This window comes from Streptopelia decaocto, assembly GCF_964273445.1.
Source record: "Streptopelia decaocto genome assembly, chromosome: 3".
Taxonomy (NCBI): domain Eukaryota; kingdom Metazoa; phylum Chordata; class Aves; order Columbiformes; family Columbidae; genus Streptopelia; species Streptopelia decaocto.
The window spans coordinates 17739341-17753270 of NC_138656.1; the positions used below are offsets into that span (position 1 = coordinate 17739341).

The following is a 13930-nucleotide window of genomic DNA, read 5'->3' on the forward strand; positions in this document are numbered from 1 at the left end:
ACTGGAGATGGACCAAGGGCTGGACTTGGTGATCTCTGAGGTGTTTTCCAACCCAGTCGAGTCTGTGATTCTGTGTGAGACACTGCAAGCGGCACCACTCACTGAGATGAGGCTACGGCTCAAGTCGGGGGCGGGGCGGAGCGGAGCCGGGAGGCGGGGGGGGCGGGGCCTCGGCAGCGCTGACTGACGTGAGGCGAGGCGGGGCCGGGAGGCGGCGGGGGCGGGGCCTCGGCAGCGCTGATTGACGTGAGGCGGGGGCGGGGCCGGGAGGGGGCGGAGCCGCGCGGCCGAGCCAGAGCGTCGGGACTGTGGAGGGCGGGGGTAAGACACCGGGCACGGAGCTGCTGCCGCCGCCGCTCCCCTGCGCCAGGTAACCGGGCGAGGGGCCGCGCCGCGCCCCGCACTGCCCAAGGAGGCTGGGGCGGGCCGCTGGCAGCTGGGGAGGGAGGTGGCGGCCGCCGCTCCGTGCCGCGGTGCTGTGTCTCTCGGGCCGCGGTGGGGCCCCGGGCGAGTCGCTCCGGCCCGGCGGTGCGGAGGGGGCAGCGCCGGTCCTGCTTGCCCAGCTGCGGCCCGGCGCCGCGACAAAGAACCGGCCTTCCCCCACCCTGTCCTCTCCTCCGTCAGCGTCTCTCAGCGCCGCCCAGCCTTCCTGCCCGGCCCTCAGCCCAGGGCCGGCACCGAGCACCCCCTCCCCGCCGCCGCCACAACTTCCTCCCCCGGCCCCGCACCGCCGCCGGCGGCTCTCCTCCCTGGCGGGGCGGTGGCAACTTTTGGGGCCGATTCCTGTGCGGGGCCTGGGGCAGGGGGACGAGGAGCCGTGTCCGGGTCCCACCGCCGCGTCCTCCCCAGCGCCCGGCCGGAGGGGGAGCGGGCGTGGGGGTGTGGGGTCGCCCGGATTGCGGGGGGAGGGCAGTGGTCAGCCCGGGCGCCCCTCACGGCGGCAGCGGCGGCGGGGCCTCCCGTCAGCTGTTTCCTCCTGTTTGTTGTCAAGTTGCCTGCGCTGCCGGCAGCGCCCGGCGGCGGCGCCGGGGGCCGAGCCGGCGGCGGTTGGCTGCGCGCGCCCCCGTGACGGCGCTCAGCTGGGGCCCGCCCCCGCGCGGGGCTTTGTGTGCAGTGGCGGCGGCGGCGCGGGGGCAACGGCCGCGGCGCGCGCGGCCCGACCGCGCACGCGTGGGCGGGGAGTGGGAGTCGCCGCCCCCACCTCAGCGTGACGGGGGGTCCCCGCCAGCAGCGGCCGCAGCGCCGGGGTTCGCGTCGCCTCCGCCGGGGGTGGCGCAGGCCGGCTTTGCGGGGAAGGGTTACGCGGGGGTGAGCCGCCCTGCGGCGAGTGCCGGCGCCGGTCCCGCCGCCCGCGGAGCGTGGGTCAGCCCCCCCCGCCAGCCCTGCCGTTAGCGCGGGTCTGCCGGGCAGCGGCAGTCCCCCCCGGGGGGCAGCAGTGACGCTTGGCGCATCTCCCTTCCGATCAGACGGTGCTGCTCCTGCACCGCCCCCTGGACACTTAGTCATCACCGAAGCAGCCCTGAGTAAACCCCGCGTCCCGCCTGAGAGGTGACTCTCGGCGGGAGCCGGTTGTCAGACACGAGTGGTAGTTGGTATTCGATCATGGAGGTGCTCGGGGCTCTTCCAGCCACGAGCCAGCTTTGCCTGTCAGCTCTGAGGTTGGATTTTGCCTTTAAAAGCATGGATTCCCAGGAAACTGAAATATTTGGCAAGTGCTTTTTCACTCTGGAAAAGGTTCTAGTCAAAGCAAAAAGGAATGCAAAGACTGGCAGCTGTCTGTTCAATCGTTACGCTGTGTACAGACCTCAGCTGTACTGTGCAAGCACATACAGATTAGATTAATCCGGCTGGTTAATTAAGAATAAAGCCTGTGTTTTAGACTAATATTGCAATAGAATTTAATAAATTGTTTATTTTCTTTAAACAATGAACATGGTGTTAGATTGAAATAACAACAGAGAAGTACGCAAGTCTCGTGAGAGAGAAACACAGGGCACGGCTCTTCTTAAAGTAGTAGGTGTTGCAGAGCAACTCTTGATGTCAACAACTAATGGCAGTAGGTTGATCATTAGCATAATTAATGTTTGTGACTGATGGCAGAAAGTGAGAGAACTTGCTCCATGGGTGTAAATATTCCCCCATCAGCTGTTTCAGCTATGTATTATAGCTATATATAAAACAGCTATATATAATCCTTTTATGTATAGACTCACTCTGGATTGCCAAATTCAAGTAATGTTAGCGACAAATTAAACTGTCAGTTTTTAAGTGTTACTCTCTTTTTCTAATATTAGTCTTCAGAAATATTATTTGGAGGCTTTTGTCATCTGCTAGTTTCACTTCCGTAGCTGTGGAAGTACTTAACTTATAGAATGCAGATCTAATTATTCATATATAGAGATTTTAATAATCGAGTGAATTTCAGATGTGGCTGCCAAGTGTGTAAGAACAAAATAAATTGTATCTCAAAGCCCATTAGAGAAGATGACAAAAACAGATGAAATTTGTTACTTGTCATCTGACAGACTGAGAGTTGTACACATGCACACACACCAAAATATATAAATATATATATTTAGCATTCCCTCTGCTGGTAGTCATCACAGGCTCTGAAGTAGTGTTGTCCAAGTTAGGTCATTGATTCATGTTTGTTTACTATCGTTTGACCTATGTTGAAATCTTGAGTTGCTCAGCTCTTGCTGAAATACGTAATTCCCCTTAGCAAGATTTAACTTAAAAATATCTTGTTAAATGTGTAGAGGAAATGCCTGTACACTGTAGATGTTTGGTAGCAAGACTGTCTTTAATTTTGGAGCCTTTACCTACATTTAGGAGTTTCCTAGTTAATATAAAAATGTCTTGGTGAGATGCACTGAGCAAGTTAGCACCCTTTCTGCCAGCTGGATGTAGTTTGTATGGACCTTTGGATGATCCTTGTATTTTCAGCATTTCTTTAAAGTTTATTTGATTTTTATTTTTTTTTTTAAATTACTCATGAAACCAATGGTGTCTCCAGGTGAACACTTGTATCACTTCAGCAATGAAAACAGAAATTCTGAATTAGATTAGCTTTCTGAGAGTGGCAGAATGGATTAATAGGCAAAAGTTGTTTTATCTGCTTAATTTGTATGAGAATAAATTTATCATAAAACCAGGAAGTACAGCTTTCTTGGAAACAGTTGAGGAATTAAGGTGACCTCTTAGGGAAAGGGGAGACAGGAAGGGAAAGGGAAAAAGGAAGGGAAAAACAAGGAGGCAGGAATAGGTGCTGCTGTTGGACTCTTTGTGTAGTAGTGGGAAAGAAAATCAATCTGAGTCTGATACCATTTGTAAACTGATACTTTTATACATTATCTAGCACAAGTATTATGAGGGTGTAAGTTACTATGCGGGAGATGCTGAGATATGGGGGCTGTATAGGAAACAAGCACTCACCTGTATGGCTCTGCTCTTTGTAAACTTGAAATAAACTACCCTTTGTTAGCATTTGCATACACCAATATAATGTTAACATCTTTAAATGCCAGTATCCTAATACAAAGCTTTCACCTTACCTAGCAAAAAAAGCCAGTTTGCATTAGAAAATTACACTACTGTAACTTGCAGTAGAAAATTACACTGCTGTAACTGGCACAAATGCAGTTTCATCCAGCAAGGCAGCCTGTTCTAGGCAGGTGCTGTGCGCTGCATCTGGGCACAGCTTTCCTTACTTTGCCAAAGCCTCTTCAGTCATCTGACTGTCTTAACTTCCTTGTACAGTGTGCTACAGTAGCTGGATGGCTCTGATGAGCATTGCATACCGTTCCAGTTCACTTTCTTACTTCACATTTGGCTACGTGTGATGCTTTCTGATAATGAATTCTGCATGTAGGCAGAGGCCAGGCCCTGCTGCTTCAACACTTGCAGGAGTCAGCAGCAGACGGTTGAATCTCAGGCCTCCTAAGAGACTGACTTCATGTGCGTTCAGATGCATCCCTACTTGTGAGCAGCAGAAACATTGCAAGGTAAGGAGCAAGTTTTATTTTTTTTGCTTACCCAATGATTCTTTAATGTGTGGTCTTGTGTATCCATGCTAAGTATTCTTTTCCTCTTTTGTTTATATCTAAGATGAGAAGAGGAAGCTTAAGTCCATTTCCCAAGATATGAAGTTTAAGCCCTGTTCCAGAGTAAGTACATCTTGAGAATGCTTTGCTGTACCTAGGGGAATGCACAGCCCTTTTTCAATGGGGAGAGAGTGCTTGTTAGCTCACTATACAGAGGAAAATGTTTTTAGTTGGTGAAATGATGAAAGAGAAGCTGTGATTTTTATTTTTTTTTTTTTAATCCTTTAACTAGCAGCTGTTTTCTATTGTAGATCTGAGATGCAGTAGATGGTGCTGAAGCAACATTGAGGTTCCTGAAATATCCAGAGTCTGGTGTGTATATAGGAAGTGCCTGCTGGCTCTCCCAAAAGTTGACGGTCCTGTGTCTTCAAGAGAAGTACTCTGGTACAAGAAAGCACTAACTGTTAGTTTTAAAAATGTTAATAAATAATTCTTTGTGTTACTTTTTTGTTCTTTATTGCTTGTGAAGGTAGGCAAACTAGGTAGTACAAATACCAACCAAGTATTGCTTCAGGTGACTTCAGCTCTGTGTGCAGATAGTGGCCAGATTTAAGCTGTTGAATGTCAGCTCTTTGACAGCTGTTGCTCAGTGTTGCCAAAATCAACGCTGAAAGACAGGTGGAAGTTTGGGAGCATACCACTCTAGGAATACATATTATAGATCACAGCCACAGTGCTTGTGTTTCCTGTCATGTCCGTGCACTCACTGGGAGAAGCATGCAGGCAGGAAATGTTTCTCAGTATGACTAAGAAGTTGTATCAAGGTTTGTACTGTCAAAATAATGCACTGTCACTAAACCTCAATAGTTAAGTAACATGGGCTGTCATTGATCGTGCTGCTGAAGGTCCTCTTGAGAATGCACGTTGATAGTGGTGGTCAGGGTGCCAACTAATGACACCGTGGCATCATCCCTCAGTTCATTAAAGCACCTGTCTCTGAACCGTATACATTTGACAAGTGGTAGATACTTTATATCCCATTAGTGAAAGTAAATAAGTCTGCCTTTTTTACATTGGAGCCATTAATTTAATATTAGGATTTGTTGTGTAGTTTGCATGAGGGCAGGGTCACTAGGATTTCATCAGTGACATATCCAACGAAGAATGCTTTGCTGACTTTAAAGATGAAATCATGGGCTAAAAAAATATTCTCTGTTCTTTACTCAGCATTTGGTTTTATGAATAACCAAGATGCCTGTCCACTGCTTCTGAAAATTCTGCTAGTAGCATGATGGGATTGGTGTGATACGGTAGTGTCGCTTTTTGGGGCTGTGAATAGCAATAGGGAACCTGACTGGCTCTCTGAGCCTGTAGAAGTTATTTTCGCTGCTTGTAAGTGTAGATAGTGTATGAATGTGCAAGAAATGCACATCTTGGATTTTCCTCCCCCTAGCTGGAGGATCTTAAGCTTTAGAAATGCTTTAATGTTTCACAATTCTTTGACTTCTTCATTTAAGAGAGCACACCCACTGCCTATAAAAGCTGCCTATAAGTGGCTTTTTTGAGATCATTTATGTATGTGTGAACATAAATAGACACCCACACCTTTTACATGGGAAGTGAAAACTATAGGAAAAAAGTTACACAGTTATTTTGGGTGACTTTGTACACACCATTTCTGTAAGTAAGGGATATGAGCCTGAGAGCAATGGAAAATGGCTTTCCCTTGTTCTGATGTGCTCAAAAAAAAATGGAGGGAAGAGTGTGAAATGATTCCAAGTTGAAAATAAATTTGCTACCTTATATGTGAGGAAAAAGCAGAAGTTCCATGTTAGCTAATTCAGAAAATTCATTATCAAATATGGCATTTGAAGGCTTCCTTATGAGCAGTCATTCCTTACTAGCAGTTATTTTGTAACTTTTCTCCTACTTTCCCTGCATGGACTAATGTAAGGTTTTACAGCACTTCAACTAGATCCTTACAGATTCATTGAAATCCTGTAGCAATCAAAACTGAGAGGTACTGGTAGTTGTAGGCTCCTGTCTATTTTGACTGAAATCTACTGGGGGCAGTTAAGTTTAGAGGTTATTTCAAACACTAGACATTCTAGTAAGATGACATGATTTTTGCAGGTTTTTTTTTAAAAAAAACATACTCAAAATCTAGACTGTTGTGACTGTTACAATGCAAATTGTAGAATTCAGTTTTCAAAATTTAAAAATGTTTATTCCTTTATTTCAAGAATACATGTTTTCTTATGCACTGTATTCTGAAGAAAATTGTTCTGGTACCACTTGGCTTATTAGATTCCGCTGTAACTTTAGTCTGAATTCTCAACAGCCTTGTGCTACGATCAAATGAATCGCACTTTGTCTTTCTTTTGGGACCAAAGTCTTACTGGAAGTTTCTTTCTCATTTAGATACTGGGTGAGGTTAATTTCATATTTTTTGGGTGATATAAACTATTGAAGAATTTAGGCCTTGTATTACTATGCAGGTTTTTCAGCCTTAAGTCTTTGAACTTTATTTATTTATGCATTTATTTTAATATTCAATGCTTCGGGACTCAATACTTCAGTCTGTGCATAATGCCGTATCCAGAAGTAATAAGTTTGTCTGTCACTTTGAATTCTAACTTGTTTGTGAGAATTACACTTGCGCTGTCTTCTGAAGTATTTAAATTTTGTTTTTAGTGACTCTTGGGTTCCTGCTTTTCTGCATGCAGTGATATGAATTATGTTTTTTGATAGGTGATGTGTTTGCATTTTAAATGTTCAGATGCATATATGTCAAAAGGGCATGCTTGGCGAGGTTAGTCTGTGTAATGGATCTGTTCTTGTCACCAAGCTTAGTGTTTGTGTTGTTCTTGGTAGACCAGAGGAATGTTGTTGGATTTGTTTTGTGTTAGCTTCTAAAAATACTGACAGGGTGACCATTGTGTTTACCCTGAAAGAAATACTCCTTTGGATGTTGATTCCACATTTAAAATAACTTATGATCAGTTAATTGTTTTTAATCCCCAATGCAATCAAGACAAAAATAACATTATCCAAAATTAGCAAGGATGGCACGTGGAGCTAGGCCAAGTGCCTTATGGGCATATCTGTCACAATTACTTTTCTTGCTTGTATTTGTGGTGTCTTCTGGTTGGAGACTTTATCTGATACTTGTTTATTCATGCTTATTGTCTGTTAATTTTCCTTCATTCTGTTACTATTCACATTTTAATTTTCTCTTTTGCCCTCCCGTGCTGGGAAAGATAAAGAAAGACATATTAGAAAGGTATAATGCTTAGAGAAATTGAAGGAAACCTTCCTGTATTTTGAGTGGAGTCACAAGGAGTCACACCTTACACTCAGCTAAGTCATTGAAATGTTTTTGTCAGACTTAAGACCTGTTTTATTTATCCTTTCAAGAAGAGAAGTGGGTATTGTATCACTTTTGAAGGAAAGAGTCATTCCATTCCTTTGAATTTTCATGTATCCTTCAGACGGGATACAGAAGACTAATAGTGATTTGAAAAATCTGAATGTAAGGAACTTCTGCCAAAATCACTCTGTTCGATACCATGAACCTTATTTATTGCTCTGCATTTTAAGAGAACAAAGTAGTGAAATAAAGCAATTGGAAAAAAAAAAATCATTATATCAGTGACTTATGATTTTTACATGTAAAAGTGGTATTTTAAATTTTGTGTGTGCAGGTGCATGTTTTAGTCCATTTGCTTTGTGTATGTTGTAGTAAGCTTTAAGAAACTGATCCTCTAAAACCTGAAATGGGTTTAATTTAGGCATTTGTGCTTCTTAAAGACATTTCACATAGAATATTCTGCTTGATGAGCACAAAATTTCATTAATTTCTCTATGAACTCCTGCTCTGAAAAGTAAAGCCCACACAACTTTAATATTGCAGCGTGTCAGAGTTACTTTGCTGTGCATGACAAAAGCAGAGACAATACTCTTCTGATTCCACATCTGAAACATAATTGGAGGTATATTTAACTTGTTTAACTATAGATGTTTAGTCATAAAAGTTCTGCAGTTGAAATAGAATTAGCAACATCATTTAATTTCTGTGCCATTTTATCTCATCCTTTGTGATGTAAGTTTTCAGCTGTCTGGTATGTTCTGTGCCTACTTGTTAGTTGACTTTGAGTAATTTATGTTAGTTGGTATAAAGCTGGTGTGATACTTCAATTTTCCCAGGCAGTGAAATGGTTTGTTTATCAAGTGCTGCAGATCTGCTGCTAGAAACTTTCTAAGCTCTGTTTTTCTACTCATTGGAGTTGCTCAGGTATTTTAGCAATGATGGTTTGGAAATAGCTTGGTAATTAACACAGTATTTTGTATTTAGATTAGACAGCTTTAAACATTTGGATATAAAACTGTCTGGCATAAAGACTGGGTGGATTTATTACGTAAAATAGCAACAAATCCTTTCCTGTATTGTTATGTATATGAAACCAGTAAGTGTCAAGTCAAATACAGTAGCCCAGTGTGCTATACTGAAAGACTAAAACATCCTGGATAGTGGTGGTGTGTGTGTGTGGCTCATGTCATAAAGTGTGCTAAGCTGAGGGGAAGTGACAAAATAAATAGCTATTTTAAAAACGGGGGATGACTTGGGAAAATTAAACTATAATCGCCTTCGTGACTCAATGTACTTCTTAGTGCTTCATTTCCCAGCGCTGACTAACATGAGTGAGTTGTTGGGAATACCCTGAAATGGAATTTCAGTATTGTATTGTATTAAAGAGGAAAAGAAAATAGGAAAGAAGATTGTGCTTTTAAGAACTGAATGGTCCAGTAGTGGTCTACAAATGTCTGAAGTACATTTTATAGTATTCAGTTCATGTTTTGCTCATTTAATGTAATTGGTTTGTATCTAGGTGTGTTGTCTTACTGGTAAGATGATCACTTTGGCAAAGAACTTGTTTTGATGAGAAAGGATGGTTCAGTAATTCATCCATGAAAGAAAGAACCTCTGCAATCATGAGCTGAATTGGTTTGCGGATTATTCTGCTGTATTTATGGTGTGAGGTTTTTTTTGCTTTGTTTTAATTTATGCAATGCTTTTTTTTTACATGTACATAATCTTTTTACTTTCAGGTCTTGATTATACGCTTACATAATTTCTAAAAATGGGAAGAATTTTTCTGGATCATATTGGTGGCACTCGCCTGTTCTCCTGTGCAAACTGCGACACGATTCTGACCAACCGTTCTGAGCTCATCTCTACACGTTTTACAGGGGCCACGGGAAGAGCCTTTCTTTTTAACAAGGTTGGTAAGAAGCTGAGGCGGACCTACTATTCGCTTTTGAAAACTGAGTTTGTCAATCAAAACTAAAAAACTTCTTGGCTAAAGTATTGTGTAATTACTATTTTATTTTTTTTAAATTCTTATTTTGTTCTATTCAACTGTCTTTGAAGTCAAATAAGGCATTTACTCTTGATAGCAAGCTATCTAACTTAGTTTATCTGCAATACTGAAAGACTATAAAGAGGATTGTGTGTATAGAGGTATCATACCAAAATGCAGGGAGTTTTAACTTTGGAGGCTTCTGTAATATGACCCTCAAATTCACTGTGAGAATATCTTTTGTCTGTCAAAGAGTTTCAAAGGCATTTGTACTTCTACTCAGATAAAAAAAAAAAGGTAATATTCTGTTTCATTTCTAAAATATGTGAAGGTAACAGTATATTGGCAACTTTAGGTAACCACGGTCTCTTTCACAGGCAATAATACTATGATTTAGTTTAATATTATTTATTGATCAAATTTGATTTAGTTCAACAGATTTAAATATGAAGTAATAACTGAATGCATTGTAGTATTATTTAACAACCCTTGCATATAGATTTGTCCATTAGACTCATTGAAAAAACAGTGATCATCCTTTTCTTTCTCACGAAGTTCTTAGTCTTGTCATCATTGGTATGTTTTGGTTTGGGTTTTTTCTTGAAAGCCATTTGGCCATTGGCAGAGTTGACAGAGGCATCAGTAACGTCTTAACTGTGCTCGGCTCTGGGATTTCTGGTATGCTGAATCCTGTCAGTGGTATTTATATATAAATGTAAGGCTGCATAGCTGTAAAAGAGCTTTGCATCTGATTTCTTGCTCATCCAATAAGCACTGGATCCTGAGGTTCCATTTTTTTCTTCTGTCGTGTAGTGAGGTTTGATCACAGAAGTTTGATGTTTACATTTCTGCAGTCAGAAGTCTTAGAGCTGAAACAGGGAGAGCAAACATGGTCAGGTGGAAAGTTGAGAAAGCAGCACAGCCCATCTTTTAGAATCCTACCACATATTAGCACTTAAGATATAGTTCTGACGTCAACTTCTCAATGCATTATACATCCTGTTTTTGTGGTGTTGCTGCCTAAACAAGATAAAAAGTATATTTTAAACTGCCAAGATGGCACACAAAAACAGGTGGATGCATTCTCAGCCACTGAGTCTTCCTTTTTCATAGATGATTATTTCAAAAGCACCCCAAGGTTTTTGAAGTACCTCTTTTAATGTTTTGGTTCTGATTTCTTGCAACAAATGATTACATCAGTTGCTAAAAACAGGTTGTGTATATTACAAGCAGGTTAATATCAATTAGTTTACAAGCTATTCACCAGGAATTTCGCACCCAAAGTTTAACACTGTACTCGGGACTCTCATATGTCTTGTGATGGCATTTCATGTATCTTAGTTAAACAGTGGGGGCTGTACATCCCTGTGAAGCACATCTTTAGATTTTCAAGGGCTGTTGACTTACTACACTGCAGTTTTCAGTTTGTGTGCAGTGCCACAGGCTCTTCTACTTTTAAAATGTCGCTAGTCGTGCATATTGTTACCAAGCTTTGCTCTAGACAGACTAAAGCTTTCTCTTCCCTCTCACCTGTGTATTTGTATCAGGTGGTAAATCTGCAGTACAGTGAAGTTCAGGATCGGGTCATGCTCACTGGCCGCCACATGGTTCGAGACGTGAGCTGCAAGAACTGCAACAGCAAACTGGGTTGGATCTATGAATTTGCCACTGAAGACAGCCAGCGCTACAAGGAAGGCCGTGTTATCCTGGAAAGAGCATTGGTCCGAGAGAGCGAAGGATTTGAGGAGCATGTTCCATCCGACAATTCCTGAGAGACTTGAGTCTCTTCTCAGGTTCTCTTCAACCGAAACTCAAAAATAATTAAATCAACAAAAAAATCTGCTTACATACACTGTCACCTTAGCATCAGAGTCGGATTCATGGACTACAGAGTGGGAAAGATTGTGAGAGTATTTCAGATGGAACCTTCCTTTCTTCATTTCTTTTATATTTTACTTTCCTTCCAGCAGCTGTTTGTAGAAAGAATGTTGTGCAGATGCTGTAACTTTTTCTCTCTTGCATTTACATCTGTTAGATTTGAGATTGTATCTACAGATACAATGGGCTAAATGGAAAATATTTGGGGGATTTGTCTTTTGGTAGAGAGAAATTCAATGAGTTTTTTCTAGTTTGCACAAACTGATGTCAGCATAAAGTTATTTTAAAACTACAGATTTTTTAAAGAAGTATATTCCAATTTTTGGCTTAAGTTTTTAGTTAGGTTTTGGGGTTTTTTTACCCAGTCTTTTCACCTGATTTGCTAGCTGAAGTAAAGAGATCCGAATTTGTGCCGAGTGCTAAAGGTTCAGTGTTGGTACAGCTTGGGCTGGCCCTTGTGCCATATTCTTGTTGAGGTTGATTGGTAGCACAGAGCCCATTATTTCTTGTCATTCTTGACCCAAAGATGTCACCATTCCTTGTTTATTTGTGAAGTCCCATTCACCATGTAAACTGGTGTTGATTGGAAACTATTCTTGAAATAGGGCAAAACTGCTTGGCTTTTTTTAACTTTAACTGATGTAATTTATAAGCATAGTAATAATATAAAATAATAGTTGTCTGTTTAGTCTTGCGTTGCTTACAAATCAAGCTGTGTTTGTAATGATAGGGATCCACTGAGAAACTACTGTTTCAGTAGTAATTTTTTCGTTTCTCTACTGATCTCATTAAGTAGACAGGGAATTGCAAATCTTAATTCTTCTTCAAGTAGCTTTCTTTAAACCCAGGACTTCCTATGTTAAACACAGCTGCTGTGTAAAAGGAGAAGATTGCCAGCATGTTTGTTCATGCCTAGAGTTATGCAATCTGCATCTCTTGAAAGATTAACTTAAACAGCTTGTTTTCAAATGCTGCTTCTGGTGTTGAAACCTTTATCTTTCAACTTTGTTGAACCTTTTCATTGTGATGTTACATTTTTATCTTTCTGGGCAGCAGTACATGTCAGCCTAGCAGTAACTAGTGACTCGGATTCCTGCTTTCTTCATGTAGAGGTCAGCTCTGTTTAAAACAGTGATCTTGCTTGCCTTTTTAGCAAAAATGCTCTTTATTAACTTAACTCAAGGGTGCCCAAACATTTGTGTTGTGTCTTAAGCCATAAGTTAAGATCTCAAGGGCTGAAATTTATTTGAATGTTAGATATGTATGATTCCTCATCAAAGATACAAGTTGATTTTTTTTTCTTATTGCATAAATTGTGGTCAATGTGAAATAAGTTACCCACAGACGTACAGGAGGGAAAAGACCCTACCCAACCAAACAGATCTGGGCTCTGACCTTTCAGAACAGCTTTTTTTTTCACTAGCTACAGCTCCATATCTGAAACTAAAATGTGGAGGGTGGCTATGCAGAGTATTTTTCTTAATTTTTTTGGTTGCCAAGTGGCAATTTGGACACCCCTGACTTGAATCTACTGCCTATTTAATGTAAAAGTAGCTTTATAATAGAATTGTCACATAGAAAGAAAACAGAGGAGATCACATACCAGAGCTGTGCTTGAATCAAGCTGCTTAAACGATAGTGTACTTGTGCCTCAAATGAATCAGTTTTTGCACTGAGTACAGTAGTACCCCATTATCTTGTACTTCTGTCTGCCACAGACCTTGGAAGCCCCATCAGCATGGTTCTCTGCAGTACTTTTCTTGTACTTCTGACATTACAGTACAATAAAGTATGTTTTGTCCTGAACTGATATTTGCTGTTCTTTCTGGGCAATTTTCATGGAGTCTGTCAACTGAATGACATAACCTGTCTTCCCTTCCCTGCACTGAGTACATCATTGTGTTTCTACAGCACAGTGACAAGCTGTTGATGAGCGTCTCTCTCTAAATAGGTGGCAAAAGAGTGTACTGATGATTTTTGGAAGGTGCTAAGTAAGGCTTCATGCATATGACTTGGACACTTGATAGCCTTCAATTTACTCCAATTGAAGAGAAAATAGAACCAGGAAATTGCTTTTTTAATGAAATTCTGGGTGCCAAATGTCTTTCCCTGTCTTTGAAAAGACATCAAGGTAAGCAAAGCTCCAAGCCTCTGCAAGAAATGTAAAGTTTTAGCTTCTGAAATGGCTTGGGAATTGAGGAATGGGGAATTTGTATATATGGAATTCTGTGACCTTTTTACTTTGCTTGCAAATGTTAGGGAGAAACCTGCGAGCAGCTGGTCAGCTTCGTAAGCTGTAGCTGAAGAATTGAGGTGAGAGGATCATTATATTGGTGGAATGGAGTCTGAGGGGCTTATTTTAGCTTACATTAAGACCTCTTCATTCTGGTAGACTGTGAGATGTTAAAGATGACTTTTCCTGAAGTGTATCATTTGAAAAACACTGTTGAGATGAATTCATTACAAGCCTATAATACTTAAGCGAGTTCACAGCAGCCTCAAAACTAGACTTTGGATTGCTCTTTTGGCCTACATGCTGTTCCTTTCCGCTGCTGCTCTGTGGGAGAGTTTAGCCTCATAAATTCTGACTGCTCCTCCTTGAGACGCTTTGTGTGCAAACACAGATAACTTATCTGTAGGGAGCAAGAC

General features: G+C 41.7%; 1 protein-coding gene across 5 annotated transcripts; it reads left to right on the forward strand.

The window, feature by feature from the left end:
• Nucleotides 1–271: 271 nt before the first annotated feature.
• Nucleotides 272–13087, forward strand: YPEL5 (yippee like 5). Of its 5 annotated transcripts, none has more exons than XM_082048595.1 (6): nucleotides 272–370; nucleotides 3872–4004; nucleotides 4108–4166; nucleotides 4355–4506; nucleotides 9153–9325; nucleotides 10951–13087. In XM_082048595.1, exons 5-6 carry the CDS (start codon nucleotides 9185–9187, stop codon nucleotides 11173–11175), a joined length of 366 nt encoding a protein of 121 aa, XP_081904721.1. In that variant the 5' UTR covers nucleotides 272–370; nucleotides 3872–4004; nucleotides 4108–4166; nucleotides 4355–4506; nucleotides 9153–9184; the 3' UTR covers nucleotides 11176–13087. The 5 variants fall into 5 exon arrangements, with proteins under 5 accessions (XP_081904721.1, XP_081904723.1, XP_081904724.1 ...); XM_082048597.1 differs by having other exon boundaries at nucleotides 4355–4487; XM_082048598.1 differs by having other exon boundaries at nucleotides 4355–4415.
• Nucleotides 13088–13930: the final 843 nt, after the last annotated feature.

Coding starts and splice junctions, on each gene's coding strand:
- YPEL5 (XM_082048595.1), top strand. CDS start 9,185: ATGGGAAGAATTTTTCTGGATCATATTGGTGGCACTCGCCTGTTCTCC. Junction 9,326..10,950: donor GAGCCTTTCTTTTTAACAAG/GTTGGTAAGAAG, acceptor TATTTGTATCAG/GTGGTAAATCTGCAGTACAG.